The sequence below is a fragment of the Cervus elaphus genome, chromosome 13 (genome assembly GCF_910594005.1).
Source record: "Cervus elaphus chromosome 13, mCerEla1.1, whole genome shotgun sequence".
Classification (NCBI taxonomy): Eukaryota; Metazoa; Chordata; class Mammalia; order Artiodactyla; family Cervidae; genus Cervus; species Cervus elaphus.
Genome location: NC_057827.1, coordinates 30,496,180 through 30,523,754, shown reverse-complemented (window position 1 = coordinate 30,523,754; position 27,575 = coordinate 30,496,180). Strand labels below are relative to the sequence as shown.

Genomic DNA, 27,575 nt, shown 5'->3' with positions numbered 1-27,575 from the left:
AGTGTTTTCTGTTCTGCAACTTTTCATCTCTATAGGAATGGAAAAGTGTTACACCCTTAAAGATCAGGGCCTTAAGAATGGGCCCTCCTGTGTATTTCAAGCTATAGGTGACATTCTTAACACAGTAGAATACAAAGGTTAAAATAAAAGAAACAGATTTAATAGGGAGTCAGATTTATTCTTCCCTATTACACGGACACGGACAAGATTCTTACTGTCTCTAAAGTATTTCTTGATAATTAAAAAACCAAACAAACAAGCTATGCCTTGCATCCTCCCTAAATATTTTCTGAACACCAGTCATGGTAACAGATATAAAGTGCTTTGCAAACAGCAGAGCCCTCCCTGGCACAAGGGGTCACCCATGTGATTATTTGGGCAGCACCAAGTGGTCTTAGATCACTTGGCCAAGCCTCTTGCCTTTCGCTGTCTCAACTCCAGCCAATCTCTGCTGCTACAGCCACCTTAACATGCATATGCATGAGTGGCTTCCTGGCTTCTCTGCTCAGAGCATCACTGCAGACGCACAGACCTGGTCCTGAGAACTGGAGGGCAGAGCAACTCACACAGCAGACTCCTGCCTGCCTGCTTCTCAGCGCCCTGCCCACCCCTCCTGATCCCTGGCCGCCAGCTGGCTCCCATGAAACCACCGAAGGCATCCCAGCATTTTAGAAGCATTCGGAGAAACGCCAACCAGCACTACTTCTATCAGGAGTCCCTGCTGCTCAGGTGAGCCGTCCCGCCCATCCACCGGGCAGTTAAGGCAGGTGTGTGAGGAGGAAAAGCCTGGGTCCCCCTTGCTTGCATCTTTCCAGAGGACCAAGTGCCCATCTTCCTGGGTTCTCCTTCAGAATAAGCTCAGAAACTCCTTTATCCAGGTCCTTATCCATCAAGGAAGACAACCTCAGCCACGTGCACAGAGGGTAGTGTCTACCTGCTTCTGATCAGCATCAAAAAGCTTACACCCCAACCTGCCTTTATTGCTGGCCAAACCCACAGACGTCCTTTATCTGTTTTCTCTTCTCTTTACTCCATCAGCAATATCAAGAGAGAGCAGGTGATACATCTGTCATAATAAATGAGGTTTCTGTTAGAATATAGACTAGTTAGAAGTGGGGGAGTGTTACTTGAATTTGTTAAACATTTACAAAGGTATATTAAAACCTCCATAAATTCGGAGAAGCTGGAGAAAATTCTCCTTGGAGTAAGTGAAAACAATCTGAATTAGAAAAAACAAAGGAATTATTTCCCCTTACCTTTAAGTGCTTCCTTGAAGAAATAGCCATAGCACAATACTCTATCCCCTCCTGAAAAGTTGCTTTAGGGTACATATGACCTTTTGAATTAAGCTTTGAATTAAGCACAGGAAGCTCAGCTCAGGTGCTCTACGATGATCTAGAAGGATGGACGGGCTGGGGGCGGGGAATGGTCCAAGGAGAGGGGATATATGTTATACTTTAAGCTGATTCACTTCGTTGTACAGCAGAAACTGTTAGGGAGTCCAAGCTGACTCTGCTTGCCAAACGACAGACCAATGAATCTGAGAGAGGAGGGTTTGAGGCAAGGAACAGATTTTAATTGGGGAGCCGGCTGTCGGAGAAGACGGCAGGCTAGCGCCTCAAAATAACCATCCTGTTAGGGCTGGGTTGCCAGGTCCTTTCCTCGATCAGAGATGGGAGGAAGTGAGGAAGCAAAAGTAAAAAGACTTCAATCCTTACAAATATCCCCTAGAATGACAAGCCTCAGGCAGGGGGATGTGTTAGTTTCATTTCCTTGCAATCCTTCACAGGTGGGCGGCTCAGGCAGGCCATTATGTATGTTTAATAACAAAAAAGGGTTAAAGTCACAGAAGCAGTTCCAACATAAATTCAAAATTAACCTTTCCCAGTTACAAAACTAACACAACATTGTAAAGCAATTATATTCCAATAGATAAGAAATAATATGTAACATTACGGAAAAAAATTTGCATTAGAATTAGTGTATTCATTTTCACTGGGAATAAATGTTGCTACACACTGGAAAGTTGTTCTCCTTAGAGAGTAACTAATACGCTGAAATATTTGCCTGTGAAAATTTGTTTAGCTAATTTGTTCATAGAAACAGCTGCCTGTTTCCCATCCTTATCTCAGATTTCAAATGAATCCAAGCAGGAGTGCGGAGTGGGGGGGCTCTCTAGCTGAGATAGTTTGGTTTTTATTTATTTTACATCCAGAGTTAGGGGGCAGGAGGAGTCCTTTCTTTAAAATTAAGCTGATTATTTCAGTTAGCCTGTAAAAGAAATTGTTTTGCCACCAAAGATGCTGCTCTTCAGGAATCCTACCTAAGTACTCTCTTGGTTCCTTTTACGACAGCTTCTGATAGCATCTTTTATCCTTCGAAGGTTTGTCTTTTACTGACCCATCAAAGTTATAGAACCCAGTGAATGTGTTCCAGTGGCTGCTAACACTACTGGATTCTCTCTCCAATGCCCCAGATCCCTCTCTTCTTCCACACACACCAGCTTCATACAAATGACCCCCAGAGAGCAAGAGGCTGAACTTACCCAGGGTAAGATCTTGGCTGGAAGTAATTCTACTAATCTGATTTCCTCCTTAATGCTCTGATCCATTCAGCAACTTGGAGGACAGCTTTACTGCTGATGAAACGGGGGACAGCCAAGATCCAGAACAAATCTTCCAGAACATACAGTTCCAGAAAGATCTCATGGCAAACATTCGCTGTCGACCCTGGACCATGGGGCAGAAGCTGAGGGCGCTGAGGTAAGGGCCCCGACAGCACCAATTGGTTATTGCAAGTGTAGGTGTCATAATCTGTTTCAGCCCTGTTTGACTCTTTGTGACCCCAAGGACTGTAGCCTGCCAGGCTCCTCTGTCCATGGGATTCTCCAGGCAAGAATACTGGAGAGGGTTGCCAAGGCCTTCTCCAGAAATCAACTCTATTTCAAAAACACACAAAAAGTCATGTAGGGACTTCACTGGTGGTCCAGTGGTTGGGACTTTGCCTTACAATGCAGAGGCTGTGGGTTCCTTTCCTGGTCAAGGAGTGAAGATCCCACTGCCTCAGGGCCAAAAAAACAAAAAACACCAAAAACCCAAAACATAAAACAGAAGCAATATTGAAACATAATAATAAAGTCTTTAAAAATGGTCCACATCAAAAAAAAAAAATCTAAGCCATGTATTCTATCAGAATTTTGAAAAGCATACAGAAACTCTGATGATTAATAATTATATGAACTGTAAGAGAGTGAGTTTTTTTAACCAGCAGGCAGAGCAAAGCAAATGATAACTTTTCAGTCAGGATTCAAGGAATGAACCAGGCCTTTCTACACAAGTGTAGCCAGGGCTCTGAGACTCCGATACCAGGGAGGCCCAGGCCAGCCATCAAGCTCTCGGAGAATAGCTCGTCCTTCAAGACCTGCATTTGTCATCCTCCGTCACCTGTCTCCTCCCAGTCACCTTGAGAAACTACTGGAGCAATGGTCCAATAATTGGACGTGCGGAGACTCACCAGGTCTGTGGAAGGCAGAGAGACCAATGAACCCTGACTGCTCCGGGCTCAAGAGAGTGTTGCTGAGGCAGAGAAAGCAGGGAACTCCAGCCTTGGGTCTGGACCTACAGCCACCTGTCTGGGAGGACAGAGCATGTATCTGTTACCTGTAGAGAGGCTGGTCTGTGATGGGGCCTGGGTTAGGAGCTGTCCCCACTGCTGTTACTGAAGGGTCCTTGGCATCCTTCAGTTCAGTTCAGTTCAATTCAGTTCAGTCTCTCAGTCATGTGCGACTGTTTGTGACTCCATGGACTGTGAAATGCCAGGCCTCCCTGTCCATCACCAACTCCCAGAAATTTACCCAAATTCATGTCCATTGAGTCAGTGATGCCATCCAGCCATCTAATCCTCTGTCATTCCCTTCTCCTGCCTTCAATCTTTTCCAGTATCAGGGTCTTTTCCAATGAGTCAGCTCTTCGCATCAGGTGGCCAAAGTATTGGAGTTTCAGCTTCAACATCAGTCCCTCCAATGAACACTCAGGACTGATGTTTAGGATGGACTGGATGGATCTCCTTATAGTCCAAGGGACTCTCAAGAGTCTTCTCCAACACCACAGTTCAAAAGCATCAATTCTTTGGCACCCAGATTTCTTTATAATCCAACTCTCACATCCATACATTACTACTGGAAAAACCATAGCCTTGACTAGACAGCTAATGTAATGTCTCTGTTTTTAAATATGCTATCTAGGTTGGTCATAACTTTCCTTCCAAGGAGTAAGCATCTTTTAATTTCATGGCTTCAGTCACCATCTGCAGTGACTTTGGAGCCCCCCAAAATAAAGTCTGCCACCATTTCCACATCTATTTGCCATGAAGGGATGAGACCAGATGCCATGATCTTAGTTTTCTAAATGTTGAGATTTAAGTCAACTTTTTCATTCTCCTCTTTCACTTTCATCAAGAGGCTCTTTGGTTCTTCTTCACTTTCTGCCATAAGGGTGGTGTCATTTGTATATCTGAGGTTATTGATATTTCTCCTGGCAATCTTGATTCCAACTTGTGCTTCATTCAGCCAGTGTTTCTCATGATGTACTCTGCATATAAGTTAAATAAGCAGGGTGACAATATACAGCCTTGACGTACTCCTTTTCCTATTTGGAACCAGTCTGTTGTTCCATGTCCAGTTCTAACTGTTGCTTCCTGACCTACATACAGATTTCTCAAGAGGCAGGTCAGGTGGTCTGGTATTCCCATCTCTTTCAGAATTTTCCACAGTTTATTGTGATCCACACAGTCAAAGGCTTTGGCATAGTCAATAAAGCAGAAATAGATGTTTTTCTGGAACTCTCTTGCTTTTTCGATGATCCAATGGATATTAGCAATTGGATCTCTACTTCCTCTGCCTTTTCTAAATCCAGCTTGAACATTTGGAATTTCACGGTTCATGTACTGTTGAAGCCTGGCTTGGAGAATTTTGAGCATTACTCGGCTAGTGAGTGAGATGGGTGCAATTGTGCAGTAACTTAAACATTCTTTGGCACTGCCTTTCTTAGGGATTGGAATGAAAACTGACCTTTTCCAGTCCTGTGGCCACTACTGAGTTTTCCAAATTTGCTGGCATATTGCGTGCAGCACTTTCACAGCATCATCTTTCAGGATTTGAAATAGCTCAACTGGAATTCCATCACCTCCACTAGCTTTGTTCATAGTGATGCTTCCTAAAGCCCACTTGACTTCATATTCTGGGATGTCTGGCTCTAGGTGAGGGATCACACCATTGTGATTATCTGGGTCATGAAGATCTTTTTTGTACAGTTCTTCTGTGTATTCTTGCCACCTCTTCTTAATATCTTCTGCTTCTGTTAGGTCCATACCATTTCTGTCCTTTACCAAGCCGGTCTTTCATCTTTGCGTGAAATGTTCCCTTGGTATCTCTAATTTTCTTGAAGAGATCTCTAGTCTTTCCCATTCTATTGTTTTCCTCTATTTCTTTGCATTGATCGCTGAGGAAGGCTTTCTTATCTCTCCTTGCTATTCTTTGGAACTCTGCATTCAGATGCTTATGTCTTTGCTTTTCTCCTTTGTTTTTCACTTCCCTTCTTTTCACAGCTATTTGTAAGGCCTCCTCAGACAGCCATTTTGCTTTTCTACATTTCTTTTTCTTGGGGATGGTCTCAATCCCTGTCTCCTGTACAGTGTCATGAATGTCTGTCCATAGTTCATCAGGCACTCTGTCTATCAGATCTAGTCCCTTAAATCTATTTCTCACTTCCACTGCATAATTGTAAAGGATTTGATTTAGGTCATACCTGAATGGTCTAGTGGTTTTCCCTACTTTCTTCAACTTAAGTCTGAATTTGGCAATAAAGAGTTCATGATCTGAGCCACAGTCAGCTCCCAGTCTTGTTTTTGCTGACTGTATAGAGCTTCTCCATCTTTGGCTGCAAAAAATATAATCAATCTGATTTTGGTGATGTCCATGTGTAGAGTCTTCTCTTGTGTTGTTGGAAGAGGGTGTTTGCTATGACCAGTGTGTTCTCTTGGCAAAACTCTATTAACCGTTGCCCTGCTTCATTCTGTACTCCAAGGCCAAATTTGCCTGTTACTCCAAGTGTTTCTTGACTTCCTACTTTTGCATTCCAGTCCCCTATAATGAAAATGACATCTTTTTTGGATGTTAGTTCTAAAAGGTCTTGTAGGTCTTCACAGTGAATGGTTTGCCTTGGAAACAAACAGAGATCATTCTGTCAGTTTTGAGATTGCATCCAAGTACTGCATTTCAGACTCTTGTTGACTATGATGGCTACTCCATTTCTTCTAAGGGATTCTTGACCACAGTAGTAGATATAATGGTCATCTGAGTTAAATTCACCCATTCTAGTCCATTTTAGTTTGCTGATTCCTAAAATGTTGACATTCACTCTTGGCATCTCCTGTTTGATCACTTCCAATTTGCCTTGATTCATGGACCTGACATTCCAGGTTCCTATGTAATATTGCTCTTTACAGCATCGGACCTTGCTTCTATCACTAGCCACATCCACAACTGGGTGTTGGCCTCCTTAATCAACCGAAATTAAACAGAGGCCAGACAAGAAATTCAGGTGAGGCTTTATTGGGGTCCCTGCTGCAGCAGGGGAGAACAAGAACAGACAACAGATTCCCTTGTTTGCCAACTCGTTGAAGCGGGGGAGGGTACAAGTTTGCCCCTTTTATGCAGTGAGGGTAGGGTGTGTTCAGGGGTCAGGCCGGAGGGGTGGCTTAGGTGTCTGCCCACCTGAGGTGGTGCGTGTGCAGGGGGCATGCACAGTACCCTGTTTTTGTTCCTGACTCTTCAGAAGTGACAGTTGGGGTTTTGGTCTCTTTGTATCTTATTGTCCATAATTTGCCCCAACTGTGCATGCAAGCAGCTATTTTTAGTCCTTTATAGTTTCTTTGTATTTTGTTGCCTGGGAGGTGTGTCCAGGTGCGCACACTATAGGAAAGGGTCCCAGGTCCCAGCCTGGCTCACTGCTGCCTCGGCCCCCTACTCAGTCCTTACACACCCACCCTCTCCCATGGTTGCTTGAGGTCTCTGTCATCCTTATTAGCTAGTGGGTTATTCCAAGGGAACAACTGTATTTTATGCACCTCTGTGTTCCACTGTACTTGACCCAAAAAGGTGTACAGAAAGTTGCTTTCATGGAAAAATGTAATGAATGAATTGGGAGAATAGCACTGACATATACACACTACCATGTGTCAAATCCAGTGGGAAGCTCCACTGCTGTAACACAGAGCTGAGCTGGGGGCTCTGTGATGACCTAGAGGGGTCAGATGGGGGTGGGGAGGGAGGGACAAGAGGGAAGGGATATATGTATACATACAGTTGATTCACTTCATCAAATAGCAGAAATTAACACAACATCATAAAGCACCTATATCCCAATCAGAAAAGAAAAACTTGACCTAAAATTTTATAATGAGTGAATGAAATGAAATGAATTATTATTTCACTGATATAGGCCGTTGTCTCTGCTGTTGTTATTCAGTCACCAAGTCGTGTTTGACGTGACTCACGGACTGCAGCATACCAGGCTCTTCTGTCCTCCGCTATCTCCTAGAGTTTGCTCAAATTTATGTCCATTGAATTGGTGATGCCATCTAACCATCTTATCCTCTGCTGCCCTCTTCTCCTTTCGCCTTCAGTCTTTCCCAGCAACAGGGTCTTTTCCAGTGAGTCATCTCTTCTCACCAGGTGGCCAAAGTATTGGAGCTTCAGCTTCAGCCTTTCCAATTTCTTTTAGGATTGACTGGTTTGATCTAGGATTGACTGGAAAGATTGAGGGCAGGAGGAAAAGGGGGTGGCAGAGGATGAGTTGGTTTGATGGCATCACCGACTCAATGGACCTGAGTTTGAGGGACTCTGGGAGATAGTGGAGTCCAGGGGAGCCTGGCGTGCTGCAGTCCTTGGGGTCTCGAAGAGTCAAACACAACTTGGAGACTGAACAACAACTGGTTATCAAAAGTTAGGAAATGCAAGGTTTGCATAAGTGCATCTCTTCTCCACAGTTTGGCTATCTATTCCTACTGCACATTTACATGTGTTGCCAGGATGACCAGGGTGATAAACTTGTGCTCACCACCATGTTTTATTTCCTCTCTCAGGCGAGCGAAGGACATTGTGCTGAAGTTTGAAGGGCGGTTGACCAGGACTCGAGGCTACCAAGCGGCCGGTGCAGAGGTAAAGAGCGCACACAAGCAGGTGCCCACCCTTCCTCTGGTCCCCTAGCCCAGGCAGTTGTACTTAACCTTGAACTTGCTGTACTACAAGTGTTATAAACGTCCGTCATTAATAGTTGTTGAACAGTATGGTGAGCTCGAAGGTCCAAGTTTCCCAAAACTTGCATTTTAAGTCCTGATGATGTCACTTAACAAATTGTGCGCTCCCAAGGAAGCCCAACTCATCAGCAAAAGGAGATCTTCCCTTGGAAGAATGATCTGGCCTCTTTCCCAAGTGAAGTCCACTTTTGTGTGTGGGTTTTCTTCACTAATGAGGCATATTCCAACACTCATTTTATAATACAGTGCTATATTATTGCTTGTTACTTTTCCCATCCAGTTACTTGCAGTTGAACTTTGGTATACATTGAAAGTATCTATTAATAAAGACATTCCAATAATTTTCATAAATGCTTCAAAAGCAACAACAAAAAAATATTTCTTCCACTATAATCCTCTACTTTCCATAGTATCTTTTGGTGGGGGATGAAGTAGAAAAGAATAACTTTTACTGCTTTGCTAGTATCTTTCTTTAAACTTCACATTTCAGTCATTGGATATATAGTTTTCACATCAGACTAATTATGTTGTTGTTGTTTAGTCACTAACTCGTGTCCAACACTTTGCAACCCCATGGACTGTAGCCACCAGGCTCCTCTGTCCATGGAATTTCCCAGGCAAGAATATTGGAGTGGGTTGCCATTTCCTTCTCCGGGGGATCTTCCCCACTCAGGGGTTGAACCCACGGTTCCTGCATTGACAGGTGAATTCTTTACCATCTGAGCCACGAGGGAAGCCTCAGAGTAATTACAGTATATAAATATTTTTGTCTTGCTTTTTTTCACTTAACACCATAACAAGGATTTTTCTCCATGTTTCTATGTTTATTTTTCACCATGTTTTTATACTTATTGTTTTCTATGACTCTGTAATATTCCATCAGGAAGATGGATGTTAATTTAATTAGTTACTTGCCTGCTGGTGATATTTAAATAGCTTCTAATTTTTCATTAGTGTTAACAGACCTTCAAAGATTGTCTTTGTGCAGATGGCTTTTCCAGTCTTTTAAAAGTCTTTTTCTAGGATACATGTCAAAACTATGACCTCTGTAGAAAAAAAGATGATCCATGTTTTTTGGTTCTTGATAAATATTAATCAATTGTTTCTCCAAAGCATTTACCATCCACTATGAAGACAGCAGATTTTTTCATTCTGACACTTTGGTTCTTCCCCTCCTCATTCATAACATCATTCCTCTACCCTTTTTTCTTTTTCGGGGTTGACTATTTATTCTTATGTCTCGTATGATAGTGATCAATGATTGTGTTTTTTTTATTGGAATATAATTGCTTTACAATGTTGTGTTAATTTCTGCTGTACAAGAAAGTGAATCAATGATATATATTCATATATCCTCTCCCACCCACCCTCATCCCTCCTCTCTAGGTCATTAAAGAGCACCAGGTTGAACTCCCTGTGCTATATACAACATCTTCTCACTAGCTATCTATTTTATGCATGGTAGTATATACATGTATCAATCCCAGTCTCCCAGTTTGTCCCACCCATCTCCCCCCACCATGTCCACATGTCCCTTCTCTATAAGTATGTCTATATTTCTGCCCAGGAAATAGGTTCATCTGTACCATTTTTCTAGATTCCACACATATGCATTAGTATATGATATTTGTTTTTCTCTTTCTGACTTCAGTTCAGTTGCTTAGTTGTGTCCGACTCTTTGCAACCCCATGGACTGCAGCACGCCAGGCCTCCCTGTCCATCACCAACTCCCAGAGCTTGCTCAAACTCATGCCCATCAAGTCGGTGATGCCATCCAACTATCTCATCCTCTGTCGTCCCTTTCTCCTCCTGCCTACAATCTTTCCCAGCATCAGGGTCTTTTCCAATGAGTCAGTTCTTCACATCAGGTGGCCCAAGTAGTGGAGTTTCAGCTTCATCAGTCCTTCCAATGAATATTCAGGACTGATTTCCTTTGGGATTGACTGGTTTGATCTCCTTGCAGTCCAAGGGACTCTCAAGAATCTTCTCCAACACCACAGTTCAAAGGCATCAATTCTTTGGCACTCACCTTTCTTTATAGTCCAACTCTCACATCCATATATGACCACTGAAAAAACCATAGCTTTGAGTAGACAGATCTTTGTTGGCAAAGTAATGACTCTGCTTTTTAATATGTTGTCTAGGTTCTTCACAGCTTTTCTTCCAAGGAGCAAGCATCTTTTAATTTCATGGCTGCAGTCACCATCTGCAGCCATTTTGGAGCTAAAAAAATAAAGCCTCTCACCATTTCCACTGTTTCCCCATCTATTTGCCATGAAATGATGGGACCGGATGCCATGATCTTAGTTTTCTGAATGTTGAGTTTGAAGCCAACTTTTTCACTCTCTTCTTTCACTTTCATCAAGAGGCTCTTTAGTTCTTTGCTTTCTGCCATAAGGGTGGTGTCATCTGCATAGAGGTTATTGATATTTCTTGATTCCAGCTTGTGCTTCATCCAACCCAGCATTTCGCATGATGTACTCTGCATATAAGTTAAATAAGCAGGGTGACAAAATACAACCTTGACGTACTTTCTCTCTGACTTACTTCACTGTATGTGACAGACTTTAGGTCCATCCATATCTCTCCAAATGACCCAATTTTGTTCCTTTTTATGCCTGGGTAATATTCCATCTTACTTACATTAATGTACATTGTGTACACATTACATTTAGAATTAAATCCAGACTCCTTCCTCTGACCCACCAGATCAGCCATTTGCTACCTTTTTGACCTCATCACATTCCTTTCTCCTTATTCTTTTCTGTAAAATGCCCAGCTCATGCTAACCCACAGGCTTCTGGCTATTCTCCCTTTTTAGGTAGCTCCTCTAAGGACTTATTATTTTTTGAACTATTGATTAACTTTCATTCACATCTCAGCTCAAGTATGACCTCCCCAGATAGACCTTCCTTGACACTTTGTTTCAAAGAGCTATCCCCCAGTTCTAATGAGTTGAATTCTTTGTTGTTTCCTCCCCTCTACTGGATGCAAACTCCACACCAACTGATACCTTACATGTCTTGCTCATGATTTGTATCCGAGGTACTGGAAACACAACATAGGTGCTCAGTACACACTCTGGATGGACAGATTGTTCATAAGCTATAATACATGTTGTTAGTACATATCTGCTCTTGATGATCTTAGAAGCCTTACCAAATCTCAATAACCCAGGCCTGAAATTAGGACCCATTTCTTCCTTGGTTTTGCTTTATTTTGTGTTCACTTTGCTCTTAAAAGGCTTCCCGGGTGGCTCAGATGGTACAGAGCCTGCCTGCAGGTAGGACACCTGGGTTTGATTCCTGGGCTGGGATGATCCCCCTGGAAAAGGGCATGGCAACCCACTCCAGTATTGTTGCCTGGAGAATCCCATGGACAGAGGAGCCTGGTGGCTACAGTTCATGGGGTTGAAAAGTCAGACGTGATTGAGCGACAGCATGCCTGCTGGGAGCCTCACCCGCACGTAGCACCTGGGCTCCACACAGTCACTGCCACCCTCATGGATGTCAAGTCCTCTAATCCTGCTCCCTCCTCTCTAGCTGTGGCGGAAGTTTGCTCGTCTGGCCTGTAACTTTGTGGTCATCTTCATTCCCTGGGAAATGAGGATAAAGAGAATCGAAAGTAAGTGCTGGCACTTGGAGGAGTGGGGTGGGAGGTGGTGCTGGTGGCCAGCCAGCAGTGAGGTCTGAGATGGGTCTGGGGCAAACTGGTTCCTACACAGGGCAGTCAGGGCCCTTGTACACACAGTGCTGACTGAGGCTGCCCAGGGGTCTGTGGAGGTGGGAGACACAGTGCTTGTCTGTCCCTACCACCTCCCAGGATAAAAACAGCCCCACATTCCACTGGGGCTCTGTCAGTTATCTGTCAGTTCATGCCTTAGACACAATATAAACCCAGAAACAATAGGGAGGAAAAACTGTTAGATGAATAAAAGGATAACATGGGCGATTGCGAAACAAAATGCAAAGATTAGCATTTTGAGAGAGGTGACTGTACTCATTTAGAAAAATACACCCCCCCCCCAATTAAATCAATCACAGTAACATTTGAAAGCACACACACAGGGGGACTTCCCTGGTGGTTCAGTGGTTAAGAATTTAACACTCCCAACACAGGGGTCATGGGTTTGATCCCTGCTCAGGGAACTAAGATCCCAAATGCTGCACAGCACAGATGAAATAAATAAATGTTTAAAAGAATAAAAACCCACACAGCACAAACACACAAATGCAACACACAGGAATAAATATAACCAGAAGTCTGAAATGAAAACTAAAATTTGATCATGAGATATTTAAAACATTTTGTGAAGAGACATAGAATGATTTAGTGTTTGGGAGGTATTGATTTTCTCAATATCAATTCATAAGCTTTAATGCAATTTCAATAAAATTACAATACAGTGTGTTTTGTGTATTACTCATAGAGGAAAAAAAAAACTAACTGAAAACCTTTTTAAAAGGAAAAACTCAAATGAACTTGTATAACCAAAATGTTAAATAAAATACGTTATAGAAACTACAGGAATTGAAACATGTAGTATAGCGCCATAATTGATGCTGGAACAATTGATTCAACTGTTTTAAAGAATAACCTAGATCTTTCACTTTAAAGCTCCATTAGGTCAGTTCAGATGCTGAGTAGTGTTCGACTCTTTGCCACCCCATGGACTGCAGCACACCAGGCTTCCCTGTCCATCACCAACTCCCAGAGCTTGCTAAAACTCATGTCCATCAAGTCAGTGATACCATCCAACCATCTCATCCTCTGTCACCCCCTTCTCCTCCTGCCTTCAATCTTTCCCAGCATCAGGGTCTTTTCCAATGAGTCAGTTCTTCACATCAGGTGGCCCAAGTATTGGAGTTTCAGCTTCAACATCAGTCCTTCCAATGAACACTCAGGACTGATCTCCTTTAGGATGGACTGGTTGGATCTCCTTGCAGTCCAAGGGACTCTCAAGAGTCTTCTCCAACACCACAGTTCAAAAGCATCAATTTTTCGGCACCCAGCTTTCTTTTTTTTTTTTTTTTTTTTTTTTTTGGCACCCAGCTTTCTTTATAGTCCAACTCTGACATCCATACATGACCACTGGAGGAACCATAGTTTTGACTAGATGGACCTCTGTCGGTAAAGTAATGTGCTGCTTTTTAATATGCTGTCTAGATTGCTCATAGCTTTTCTTCCAAGGAGCAAGCGTCTTTTAATTTCATGGTTGCAGTCACCATCTGCAGTGATTTTGGAGCCCATAAAAATAAAGTCTCTCACTGTTTGCATTGTTTCCCCATCTATTTGCCATCAAGTGATGGCACCGGATGCCAAGATCTAGTTTTCTGAATGTTGAGTTTTAAACCAACTTTTTCATTCTCTTTCACTTTCATCAAAAAGCTCTTTGTTCTTCTTCTCTTTCTGCCATAAGGGTGGTGTCATCTGCATATCTAAGTTTATTGATATTTCTTCCGGTAATCTTGATTGCAGCTTGTGCTTCATCCAGCCTGGGATTTCTCATGATGTACTCTGCATATAAGTTAAATAAGCAGGGTGACAATATGCAGCCTTGACTTACTCCTTTCCCTATTTGGAACCAGTCTGTTTTTGCATGTCCAGTTCTAACTGTTGCTTCTTGATCTGCATACAGATTTCTCAGAAGTCAGGTCAGGTGATCTGGTATTCCCATCTCTTAAAGATTTTCCACAGTTTGTTGTGATCCACACAGTCACAGGTTTTGGCATGGTCAATAAAGCAGAAGAAATAGATGTTTTTCTAGAACTCTCTTTCTTTTTTGATGATTCAGTGGATGTTGACAATTTGATTTCTCATTCCTCTCCCTTTTCTAAATCCAGCTTGAACATCTCGAAGTTCACGGTTCATATACTGTTGAAGCCTGGCTTGGAGAATTTTGAGCTTTACTTTGCTAGTGTGTGAGATGAGTGCATTTCTGCGGTAATCTGAACATTCTTTGGCATTGCCTTTCCTTGGGATTGGAATGAAAACTGACTTTTCCAGTCCTGTGACCACTGCTGAGTTTTCCAAATTTGCTGGCATATTGAGTGCAGCACTTTCACAGTGTCATCTTTTAAGATTTGAAATAGCTCAACTGGAATTCCATCATCTTCACTAGCTTTGTTCGTAGTAATGTTTCCTAAGGCCCACTTGACTTTGCAGTCCAGGATGTCTGGCTCTAGGTGAGGGATCACACCATCATGCTTATCTGGGTCATGAAGATTTTTTTTGTATGGTTCTTCTGTGTATTCTTGCCACCTCTTAATATCTTCTGCTTCTGTTAGGTCCATACCATTTCTGTCCTTTATTGTGCCTATCTTTGCATGAAATGTTCCCTTGGTATCTCTAATTTTTTTGAAGAGATCTCTAGTCTTTCCCATCGTATTGTTTTCCTCTATTTCTTTGCATTGATCACTGAGGAAGGCTTTTTTTTTTTTATCTCTTCTTGCTATTCTTTGGAACTCTGCATTCAAATGGGTATATTTTTCCTTTTCTCCTTTGCCTTTCCCTTGTATTCTTTTCACAGCTTTTTTTAAGGCCTCCTCAGACAACCATTTTTCCTTTTCGTTTTTTTTTCCTTGGGGATGATCTTGATCACTGTCTCCTGTACAATGTCACGAACCTCCATCCGTAGTTCTTCAGGCACATTGTCTATCAGATCTAATCCCTTGGATCTATTTGTCACTTCCACTGTATAATCGTAAGGGATTTGATTTAAATAGGAAACCATGAGGGAACAAAAGAAATACAAGTAATGTGATGTCAGAATGGAAGCCTGTCAAATTCTGAAAGTAAAGAAGGAATCATCCAAGAAAGTACTGTTATATTTAGCTACACATAAAAGTAATTTTACGTACATAAAAAATAGAGGTAAAAGTTAGATTACAGATTGAGGAGGGGAAAAGTATTTTTAACATTTAAGTGATATTAATCCCTTTCATACCAGTGGTAGAAATGTCATTTGGGATGCTATTTCTAGGGGAAAGTGGTAATTTGAACCAAACACCTTCAAAATGTTTATACTGTTTGATAGAACCCTTCCATTCCCTAACAACCAGAGGAAACAGCAGCCACAACAAAATCAGTCACACTTGGTCCCCTGCCCAGATCCCTTTACTTGTCTGGTCCACCCTTTTTCAGCTGTTCCGAGTGCTGGCTGCTATGTCTTCTGGCCACTCCCTTCTCTCAAGGATTAGTCTTGGCCCACATGGTTCCAGATGTTGGGCACATATCACTTGCTCCCCCAGCCCCACTGGAGAGCTTACAGGTGATGACTAAGGGGTATTTAAGTCTAGCTTCTTGTTCAAAGTGGAACCGACAATATGATGCAACTTGCCCTCCAGAGCTCCCCATGGGGTTAGGCTAAGCCAGGCTCAAGTTGAGACCACATTTTTGCTCAGCTCTTTCCCCTGACCTCCCCTGACCCCCTGACCCTCTTCCTCCTGAGATTGCTTCCTCAATATATCACGTTCAGTTCAGTTCAGTCAATCAGTCATGTCCGACTCTTTGCCACCCCATGGACTGCAGCACGCCAGGCTTCTTTTGTCCATCACCAACTCCCAGAGCTTGCTCAAACTCATATCCATCAAGTTGGTGATGCCATCCTACCATCTCATCCTCTGTCATTCCCTTCTCCTGCCTTCATTCTTTCCCAGCATCAGGGTCTTTTCCAATGAGTCAGTTCTTCACATCAGGTGGCCAAAGTATCGGAGTTTCAGCTTTAGCATCAGCCCTTCCAATGAATATTCAGGACTGATTTCCTTTAGGATGGACTGGTTGGATCTCCTTGCAGTCCAAGGGACTCTCAAGAACCTTCTCCAATACCACAGTTCAAAACATCAACTCTTCAGCGCTCAGCTTTCTTTATAGGTCAACTCTGACATCCATACATGACCACTGGAAAAACCATAGTTTTGACTAGATGGACATTTGTTGGCAAAGTAATGCCTCTGCTTTTTAATATGCTGTCTAGGTTGGTCATAGCTTTTCTTCCAAGGAGCAAGCGTCTTTTAATTGCATGGCTGCAGTCACCATTTGCAGTGATTTTGGAGTAAAAAAAAAAAAAAAAATTCTCTCACTGTTTCCCCATCTATTTGCCATGAAGTGATGGAACCAGATGCCATGATCTTAGTTTTCTGAATGTTGAGTTTTAAGCCAACTTTTTTACTCTCCTCCTTCACTTTCATCAAGAGGTTCTTTAGTTCTTCTCTTTCTGCCATGAGGGTGGTGTCATCTGCATATCTGAAGTTATTGATATTTTTCCCGGTTATCTTGACTCCAGCTTGTGCTTTATCCAGCCCAGCACTTCACATGATATACTCTGCATGTAAGTTAAATAAGCAGAGAGAAAATATACAGCCTTGACGTACTCCTTTCCTGATTAGGAGCCAGTCTGTTGTTCCATGTCCAGTTCTAACTGTTACTTCCTGACTTGCATACAGATTTCTCAGGAATCAGGTCAGATGGTCTGGTATTTCCATCTCTTTAAGAATTTTCCACAGTTTGTTGTAATCCACACAGTCAAAGGCTTTGGTGTAGTCAATAAAGCAGAAATAGATGTTTTTCTGGAACTCTCTTGTTTTTTCGATGATCCAACAGATGTTGGCAATTTGATCTCTGGTTCCTCTGCCTTTTCTCAATCCAGCTTGAACATCTGCAAGTTCACAGTTTGTGTACTGTTGAAGCCTGGATTGGAGAATTTTGAGCAATACTTTGCTAGCATGTGAGATGAGTGAAACTGTGCAGTAATTTGAACATTCTTTGGCATTGCCTTTCTTTGGGATATATATATCATGTTAGTTGAATCCTTTTCTCAGGCTCTGCTTCTAGGAAATCTGACCTTAGAAACTGATTCCTGCAGAATCATTTATGCTAGCAAATACTCTACCTAGTGAAAAGTTAGAAACTTCCAAAGAGTCAGGGAGTGGGGTTTAAGTTAAATAAGTTGTGTAAAATTCGTTGGATGGAACAATAAAATTCATTTTATAGGGAAATATTTAGTATGAGAAAATGTTCATAATAGATTGTTAACCCTAGATGTGTAGAGATATGACAGCTTTATACCAAAAAATACACATATGGTTGACACATATGGATGACAATGGATGGTTCCACTAAAAATTACTAGAAAGTAATTCTAGTAGTGATTTTAATTTAGTAGCCTTGGAGTAGGTGACTTTTTTTGGCTTTCTTTGTGATGTTTTGTGTTTTCCTACTTATTATGAAACATAAGCTAGATTTGAAATAAAATTTCAAGATGCTACTTTTCCAAAGTATGATACAAGTCCACCTGCTCCAGAAAGTCATCACAAGTGTCACCTACATCCCCATCCAACTTTATCTAAGCCCCCTTGTTTTCTCAATAGAAATTTGTTTTTATTCATTTTTTGGCCACATTGTGGGGCACGTGGGAACCTCAGTTCCAGGACCAGGGAGTGGTCCACCTACCACCTGCCACCTTCCACTGTACCACTTGCAGTGGAAGTAGGGAATCTTAACCATTAGACCACCAGGGAAGTCCAAGAAATTTGTTTTTAAATGCTCTTTTTATTTTAGAATAAGTTTAGATGTATGGGAAAGTGGCAAGGGGAATTCTTATAACCCCTTTGACCAGTTTTCCCTAACATCTAACACGCTGTTATTTCTTTTGAAATTAAGACAGAAGAATCCTTACCATACCCTTGGAATTTTCCAAACTATGCAAAATGAAAAAGAAATCTTTTAAATCCTCAAAAATAGGCTGATATTTCTGAACATAGGTGGAATGTAAATCTGATAAAAGCATTTTAGGTCCATATGATGTTAGGGAAAGTATGACATTAGGGATTAAGGATGTATGTGTGTAACTGGTAGGTATTAAGGAATGTGTTAATCCTTCTGAATGATCATCATGGGTCAACACCCTGACAGGGACATTGTGGCACTCTTAGTCTATGTCCTGCTGATATAAGAAAAACAATCAGTGTTGGTTTACAGTGAACTTCTTGCACTGGGGGGATTTACTTTAAACTGTGCTCCTTACCTTGTCTTTCTTTAGGTCATTTTGGATCTGGTGTTGCCTCTTACTTCATATTCTTGAGATGGTTATTTGGAATCAATATTGTGCTCATGATTATGACAGGTGCTTTTATTGTTCTTCCAGAGGTAAGAACTATATCAGGAGAGTTTAAAAGTGCTGTTTGTTATAATGAAGAGATGTTTAAAGCTGTAGTATAAGACAGGAACCCTCATTATCCTCGTGGGAAGGATAATCTGTGTGTCCAAACAGGGCTTGGTGAACTTTTTTCAGTAAAGGGCCAGATAGTAAATATTTCAGTCTTCATGGGCTTTTTAAATCTGCCACATCATACAAAGGTAACTAATAAGCCCTAGGTCACTAGTAAGTATGGCTGCATTCTGATAAAATTTTATTTATGAGTACTGAGTCACTCAGTCGTGTCTGACTCTTTGTGACCCCATAGACTGTAGCCCCCCGACTCCTCTGTCCATGGGATTCTCCAGGCAAGAATACTGGAGTGGGTAGCCATTCCCTTCTCCAGGGGATCTTCCTGACCCAGGGATTGAACCCAGGTCTCCTGCATAGCATACAGATTCTTTACCATCTGAGCCACCTGGGAAGCAATTTTGGATTTTTTTCCAACCTGTGCAATGGTCTCCCCAGGTGGTTCAGTGGTAAAGAATCCAACTGTCAAGCAGGAGATATGGCGTTGATTCCTGGGTTGGGAAGATCCTCCAGAGAAGAAAATGGCAACCACTCCAGCATTCTTGCCTGGGAAATCCCAAGGGCAGAGGAGCCTGGGGGTCTATAGTCCATGGGGTCGCAAAGAGTTGGATATGACTTAGCCACTAAACCACCACCACTCAAACCTTCCTTAGCTCTTGGGCCACACAAAAGGAAGTGTTAGGCTGGATTTGGCTTATGGGCCAGTGTGCAGACATTGTGTTAAAGTAAAATCCATTTCTCAACTAAACTTTATCTTTGCAAAGCAAATGGGACCATTTCCTATGCCATTATAGAAAGCCAGTGGCTTCAATCATCCTCCCTTAGAAGCCATGTCCAGCCTAGAGAGTACACTCAGACTGGCCCCAATCAGGCAAATGAAAGTCTGGCCACTCATGATGAATTCCTCGTCAATAAGTATCAAGCAGAATCCACCTCCTAAGAGTCTTGTAGGTGAAGCATCTTCACAGGTGCATGGAGATCAGTGGCCCCTTTTCTTCTGGTCCCTTCCCACCCAGAGGACTGCATGATCGCCTTTCCTCTGTCACCAGCTCATTGCAGGCCAACCATTTGGAAGCACAGCCAGCAAGACCATCCCCAAGGAGCATATTGCATCTGCCCAAGATCTGGACACCGTTTGGTCTCTGGGGGTGAGGTTCATGCCCAGCCACGCTTTTGTCTCGAGGTGGGAGGGGGTTGTGAATGTTTTAGACCCTGGGAGTCAGAAATGACGCCAAGTGCTCTCTCTGCAGGGTTACCTCCAGTACTCAGTCCTCTTCTATGGCTACTATGGCAGGGAGAGACGGATCGGGAGAGCTGGCTACCGGCTGCCCTTGGCCTATTTCCTGGTGGGGATGGCGGTGTTTGCTTACAGCTTTATCATCCTCTTAAAAAAGTATGTCCATTCAGTTCCTCAAAATCCATGCCAAATGCTGTGGATGATCTCATTTCATCTTGTCACTAACCCTGCAAAGTCAGGGCATACATCTGCTCACGTTACAGATTAGGCGTGGCCTCCTTGCTTAGTCGTATCTGACTCTGCAGCTGTATGACCTGTAGCCCACCAGGTTACTCTGTCCATGTAATTTTCCAGGCATGAATGGATTGGGTTGCCATTCCCACCTCCAGGGGATCTTTCCAATCCAAGAATTAAACCTGTGCCTCCTGCATTGGCATGCGGATTCTTTACCACTAGTGCCATCAGGGAAGCTCTGATTCTGTGAACACACCAGCTTGTCTTCATCACACTGCCTTTTGTGTCATCATAGCAAAGTTCAGGGAGAAGGGGTTAGGATAAAAAAAGATAAAACAGTCATCATCATCATTATCATCAAGCAGATAAAACCTAGGGAGATGTGCAGTGACTTGAGTACCTTAAGAGTTCACACAAAAATGGGTACATGTATATGTATGACTGAGTCCCTTCGCTCTGCACCTGAAACTATCATAACATTGTTAATCTGCTATCAGTTCAGTTGATGTCCAACTCATTTCAACCCCATGGACTGTGCCACACCAGGCTTCCCCATCCGTCACCAACTCCTGGAGCTTGCTCAAACTCATATCCATTGAGTCAGTGATGCCATCCAACCATTTCATCCTCTGTCGTCCTCTTCTCCTCCTGCCTTCAATCCTTCCCAGCATCAGGGTCTTTTCCAATGAGTCAGTTCTTTGCATCAGGTGGCTAAAGTATTTGAGTTGCAGCTTTAGCATCAGTCCTTCCAATGAATATTCAGGACTGATTTCCTTTAGGATTGACTGGTTTGATCCCCTTGCAGTCCAAAACCCCAATAAGAAATAAAAAGTTAAAGAAAAACAGGAACATGATAAAAATCAGCAAATAAGAATATTGTTGAAATATGTTTATTGATATGTAAGGTTATGTTTATAATTATGGTTATAATTAGATTATTATAAAACAGAAAAAACAGCAGGTGGTGCTAGTGGTAAAGAATCTGCCTGCCAGTGCAAAAGAAGCAAGAGATGTGCGTTCCATCTCTGGATTGGGAAGATCTGCTGGAGAAGGAAATGGAAGCCCACTCTAGTATTCTTGCCTGGATAAATTCCATGGACAGAGGAACCTAGTGGGCTATATATAGTCCATGGGGCTGCAAAGAGTCAGACACAACTGAGTGACTGAGCATACATACTCACATACAGGGAGATGCAGAGTGACTTGAGGACCGAAAGTTCACAGGAAGCTTTCCAGCTTAGCCTCTGGGGGGCCTCAAGACCCCACCTACAACATGAACCCTTTGCTGGATGTTAGAGTTTAAGAGACAAATTGCTGTCAACTCTGGAGCAGGAAACATGGATAGACAAAGAGGGAAAAGCTTCTAAGAGGAGAGATGCTCTAGAGCAGCAGACTTTTTTGGCACTGGGGACCAGTTTCACGGAAGACCATTTTTCCATGGACAGGTTAGGGGATGGTTTTGGGATAATTCAAGCACATTACATTTATTGTGCATTTTATTTCTATTATTATTACATTGTGGTATGAAATAATTATATACCTCACCATAGTGCACACTCTGGGAGCCCTGAGCTTGTTTTCCTACAACTAGACAGTCCCATCTGGGGGTGATGAGAGAGGGATGGGGTGCAAGTGAAGTAGAGATAAAGCTTCGTTAGCTGCCCAGTGCTGCCTGGTTCTTAACAGGCCACAGACTGGCACTGGTGCTTGGCCCAGGGGCTGGGGACCGCTGGCCTGAAGGACAGGAGCACTTTCTCCTGAGGACAGAATCGTGACTCCCGCCTTACATCTAATGCGAAGTCCTGTATAAGAGGTATCTGACAGGCTCCCACTTGGTGGGGCGGTTGCTTCATTGGGCAGGGGCTCCAAGGAGAGCTGATTCAGTTCAAATTTGTTTCACAACCACAGCTGCACAAGTGCAGTGAGTGCACACACTTACAGGGACCTCCTGACCACTAGTGATGGGAGGGCTTATGCAAAGGACTCACCCAAGAATTTGCTGTTTTCACACTGTTCAAAGCGGGTGGTTGAGTTCACAAGCCACAAGCGGGGCTGAACCCAGCCAGGGCTCTGCCTGTCCACACATAGATGGGGCTCCTTGCTCCGCATGGACTCACAGCAGCCCCCAGTGGCTGAGCCTGTTTCCAACACTGTTCTTGCATGACCCTTTCTGGTCTTTTTGTAAAAATTTTAATTAGTGTTTAGTTGACTTTTCAATATTGTGTAAGTTTAAGGTGTACAGCAAAGTGAATCAGTTACACCTATTTATGTGTGCTCATGTGCTCAGTCGCTCAGTCCTGTCCGACTCTCTGTGACCCTATAGACTGTAGCCCACCAGGCTCCTCTGTCCATGGAATTCTCCAAGTAAGAATACTGGAGTGGGTTGCCACTTCCTACTCCAGGGGATCTTTCTGACCCAGAGACTGAACCCACATCTCTTGCATCTCTTGCATTGGCAGGTGGATTCTTTACCACTAGCGCCACCTGGGGGAAGCTAACATATACATATGTTCACAGATTGTTTCCCAATATAGGCCATTACAGAGTATTGAGTAGCATTCCCTGTGGTATGCAGCAGATCCTTATTAATTATCTGTTTTATATATATCAATGTGTATGTGTCAATCCCAATGTTCCAGTTTATCCCCTCCCCCACTCTTATCCCACCCCCAGTAACCGTAAGTTTATGTTATACATCTCAACTCTGCTTTGGTTTTGTAGGTAAGTTCATTTGTAGATTTTTTTGTTTTTTAAGATTCCACATAAAAGTGATATCATATGATATCCGTCTTTATCTGACCAACTTCACTTAGTATGAGGATCTCTAGTTGCATCCATGTTACTGCAAATGGCATTGTTATTCTTTTTATGGCTGAGTAATACTCCCTTGTTTATACACACCACATATTCCTCTATTCCTCTGTTGGTGGATGTTTAGGTTGCTTCCACGTGCTGGCTGTTGTGAGTGGTGCTGCAGTGAACATTGGGTGCATGTGTCTCTTTTGAATTACGTTTTCTCTGGTCCTCTCGTGCAGGATGGCTAAGAACTCGCGCACGAGCCTCGCCAGTGCTTCCAGTGAACACTATACATTCTGCTGGCGGGTGTTCTGCGCTTGGGATTACCTCATCGGCAACCCAGAGGCGGCCGAGAGCAAAACCGCAGCCATTGTGAACAGCATCAGGGTAAGTTAGCGAGCCGTCCAGGCTGCCAGGAGTCGGGGCTCTGCAGACCACAGCCTTTACAGCAAGAGCCGCAGGCCCTCTGTCGGGGGTCAGCGTGGTCCCGTTCCCACGGCACTCAGACCAAGGCAGCCACAGTCTCCAACGTCACGTGACATGATGTGTCCCCCACATGCCCCAAACAATCCGATGGTGTGCAGGAGAAAAACACTGGAACTTTTTAAAAAAATTTCATCCTTCTAAAATTTCCATGTGTGTATCTGTGTTAATTTGCATATGGATTACTACCTTGTTGCATGCATATAACTTGTAAATGAATAAATACATCTATGTGGGAGATACAAGCTCTTAGTGTTGATTTAGAAGATAACACAGTAAAAGCATTCAGAGACAGAGCTCCTGAACAAGAACATTACAGCTAAGTGGTGCCACTTCTGAGAAAAACATGATTTAGATCATTTTGATGATCTCAATAATTTACTTCTCCATTTCTTCTTTCCATTCTCCAGTTGCCTTTTTTAGTCTATTATTATACAAAGTGCTGATATAGAATGAAGTCTAGATGTCAAATTTATGATTTAAAATACTGGATAAGTCATTTCTCTCATAAACTATTTGTAAAAATTTATGACTAATGAAAATACTAAGCTTTCAATACCGTATGTGTCTTTCTTTAAAGGAGGCTATATTGGAAGAACAGGAAAAGAAGAAAAGCAAAAACCTGTATGTATGACAAACTCCCCATACTAGAGTCTTTGATAAGCTGTTTTAATTTGGTGCCAAAATCACCAGAGTCTATCTTATTTTCATACAACGTCAGGCAGTTCTTTTTTCTTAAAATCTATCCATCTCGTAATGTGGTATGTGGGAACCCTATAGTTTTTCCCTCTTTAAGAATATTTACTATTTATTTATTTGGCTGTGACCGGTCTTAGTTGTGGCATGCGGGATGTAGTGCCCTGTTGAGTATTTAGTTGCTCAGTCATGTCTGACTCTTTGCGACCCCATGGTCTGTAGCACGCCAGGCTCCTCTGTCCTTCACTATCTTCTGGAGTTTGCTCAAATTCATGTCCGTTAAGTTGGTGATCCTATCTAACCATCTTATCCTCTGTCGTCCCCTTCCCTTCTGCCCTTGATCTTTCCCAGCATCAGGGTCTCTTCAGTGATTTGGCTCTTTGAATCAGGTGTCGAAAGTATTGGAGCTTTAGCTTCAGCATCAGTCCTTCCAATGAATATTCAGGGTTGATCTCCGTTAGGATTGACTGGTATACAGAGCAGTGTTTATATGTTGATCCCAACCTCCCAATTCATCCTACCCCCTTGGGGTCTATGCATTTGTTCTCTATATCAGTCTCTCTTTCTGCTCTGCAAATAAGTCATCTCTACCATTTTTCTAAATTCCACATATAAGTGATAATTGTGCTGTGTTTGTTTTTCTCTGTCTGACTTACCTCACTTTGAATGGCAGTCTCTAGGTCCATCCTCACTGGTGGTTTAAGCTCATGGTTAGTTCCTGCGGTGCAGAAAAAGCCTGTCCAGGGGATGCTGGAGACCTGGGGAGTTAAGGAAACACCAGCGCCTGAGAGGAAGCAGTTGTTATAGGGAGATGGACTCTCCATTGGGTGTTGGAAAATGGATTCTAGCCCTCTCTTTGTCATTATTTCTATGACCCCGAAATGCCCTTGACTCTTCCGGGCCGCTGCTTCCTTAGCTATGAAATGAAAGGATGGGACTCCATCTATGTTCTCAGGGGGCAGAGAGCACCACCCACATGAGGATTACCTGCAAGGTGCTGCAAATGTAGATCCCTCCAATGCCCACCTTGATTGACAGAATTAACATCTCTTAGAGTGAGACCCAAGACTCCACATTCTTAGCATGTCTCACAGAGCAAACCTCACAGGTGATTTTGATGTTCCCTCAAATGTGAAAGCTGCAGCCATCCTGAACACATTCCCATTCAAAAATGTCTCATTTGGTGATTCGTTATTACAAGCAAACAGATCAGCAGAAAGCCCAGTTATCATTTCTCTCCCACACACAAATCCTGAATCCTCCTGATTCTGTCAAAATGTGAGGAAGATATGCATCTGGACACCCTGTGCGGAGCCTGGCGTACTGTCCCCACACCTGCCTCTCCCTGCAGGGCAGTGACCATCTGCCTGCGGGTTGTGGCCAACATCCTGGTGCTTGTCTCACTCGCCGGGAGCATCTATCTCATCTACTTCGTGGTGGACCGGTCCCAGAAGCTGGCGCAGTCCAAGAAGGAGCTGACACTCTGGGAGAAGAACGAGGTACCCACACACAGTGGCAGACCCTCCTCTGTTTCCTGGGTGTTTCTTATTTTTTATTTTTAATGAATTAATTAATTTGCACCAAGTCTTAGTTGCAGCATGCAGGATCTTTAGTTGTAGCATGTGGGATCTAGTTCCCCAACCAGGGATGAAACCCATGCCCTCTGTACTGGGAGTACAGAGTCTTAGCCACTGGACCACCAGGGAAGTCCCCTCTGTGGTGTTTCTTAAGTGGATTCACTGGAAGTATCTCCATGGAAAAACTGTAGTCCTCTTATTCTAGAGCACGGATCACAAGGGCTTGGAACCAGAGTGGCAACACTCGGGCTTGGCTGAATGATATCCCCAGTCTTAATGAGGAAGGTTTTGATTCAAAACCACCCTCAAGATATGTACATTCTTTCCCTTGGAGTTGTACTGCTGACTGTGCTTTGCTTTCTTGGCTTTGTGTTTCTTTATATGCATGTTTCCAGAAACTGACTTCACCAGGATTTGAATTAGCAATTGCATTGTCTTCCATTGCATGTGTCGAAGTTGACCACATGGGGATTGTTGAACATTTAGGCGGTTTCCGTATTTTTATATTTTGCCTGTGCTGGGTCTTTGCTGCAGTGTGAAGGCTTCTCTTGTTGCAGTATATAGGTTTAATTGCCCCGAGGCATGTGGGATCTTAGTTCCCTGACCAGGGATCGAACCTGTATCCCCTGCACTGGAAGGTGGATTCTTAACTATTGGACCACCAGGGAAGTCCCTCTGTATTTCTAAGTCACAATAATGCTTCCCCAAATAGCCTCACACCAATGGCTCATTTTTGTAAAGGTCCTTTCCCCTCCATTTATGTGACTATTCCCACGAATAGAAGATTACCAAGAGGAAGGTTATAAACAGTTTTATAATTCTTACTAATTATTATAAGACTCTGGTCCTGAAAGTTTGGTTTGATTTACCTGTAAATATTTGAATGGCAGAAGTAGCACAGATGCCATCTCTCAGACCACTTCTATGAAAATGATTAAAAACAAAGTGTGCAGGCAATATATTCATCCCCAACGTACAATAATTTTCCAGAATCTGAGACTGCATTATAGAGTCTCTTCTCATACCTCTGTATTTTATGTCAACTAAGTGGGTTATAGAAATATGTGCTTGTGTGTGGATAGGTAGATAAATTTTTGAAAGATAAATTCAGAAATTATTTCTTCTTTAGCTCACACCTCTCATGTACCAGCTAAGCCTCTCCTTTCACTTGCCATAAATACAGAGAAACAAGAGTCATTCAAAAGTAATGCTCTAGATAATCTTGCATGTGCAGAAAGAATTTTATTACCTCTCAGACTTTCCTTTTCTGTTCTTAACAGCTACACTTATTTTCTTCTTCCATCCACGGTAAGGAGAGTATACATAGAATAAGATGGTAATTGAAGAAGGTGGCCAAAACACCAGTAAATCCCAAATGGCATGTATGAGAGTCTTCAGTTTAAGGAAGGTTCCTAGAAAGAATAGGGCTTCCCTGGGGGCTCAGTTGGTAAAGAATCTGCCTGCAATGCAGGAGACATGGATCAGATCCCTGGCTTGGGAAGATCCCCTGGAGAAGGAAATGGCAACCCACTCCAGTATTCTTGCCTGAAGAATCTCATGGACAGAGGAGCCTGGTGGACTGGGGTCCATGGGGTTGCAAAGAGTTGAACATGACTTAGTGACTAAACTACCACTGCCACTACTGCAAAGAATAAACCCATGGCAAAGTGGCCTTGTCAAACAGCTATTAGCTAAGATCTGGGGGAGGTTTTCCATGTAAGAACTGCAGGATTCTCTGAATACCCCTCTCCCCTAACAAACATTAGGCTATGAGATCAACTGTCAGGTGATGAAGCCTGAGATTCAGGGGTGGGGGGCCCTCGGAGGAGCTTGGTGGGGCATGCATTCTCTTGTAGGTGAGTGTGGTGGTCTCCCTCGTCACCATGCTGGCACCATCGGCCTTCGACCTTATCGCCGCCTTGGAGATGTACCACCCACGAACCACACTGCGCTTCCAGCTGGCAAGGTACGGCCACTGTGCTGGGAGGTTTCCTTATGGGTCCACTGTCTG

At 43.0% G+C, this 27,575-nt stretch overlaps 1 protein-coding gene across 1 annotated transcript in view; it reads left to right on the top strand.

Moving 5' to 3' along the window:
- The first annotated feature begins 640 nt into the window (after positions 1-640).
- Positions 641-27,575, top strand: part of TMC3 (transmembrane channel like 3) — a 51,028-nt gene continuing 24,093 nt past the window's right edge. Inside the window, exons 1-11 of the mRNA XM_043921931.1 lie at positions 641-729; positions 2,616-2,762; positions 8,143-8,218; positions 11,859-11,940; positions 18,356-18,462; positions 19,591-19,689; positions 19,792-19,934; positions 23,048-23,195; positions 23,872-23,915; positions 25,339-25,486; positions 27,421-27,530. Coding sequence (XP_043777866.1) covers positions 641-729; positions 2,616-2,762; positions 8,143-8,218; positions 11,859-11,940; positions 18,356-18,462; positions 19,591-19,689; positions 19,792-19,934; positions 23,048-23,195; positions 23,872-23,915; positions 25,339-25,486; positions 27,421-27,530 — 1,193 coding nt within the window. The remainder of the gene's footprint in view (positions 730-2,615; positions 2,763-8,142; positions 8,219-11,858; positions 11,941-18,355; positions 18,463-19,590; positions 19,690-19,791; positions 19,935-23,047; positions 23,196-23,871; positions 23,916-25,338; positions 25,487-27,420; positions 27,531-27,575) is intronic.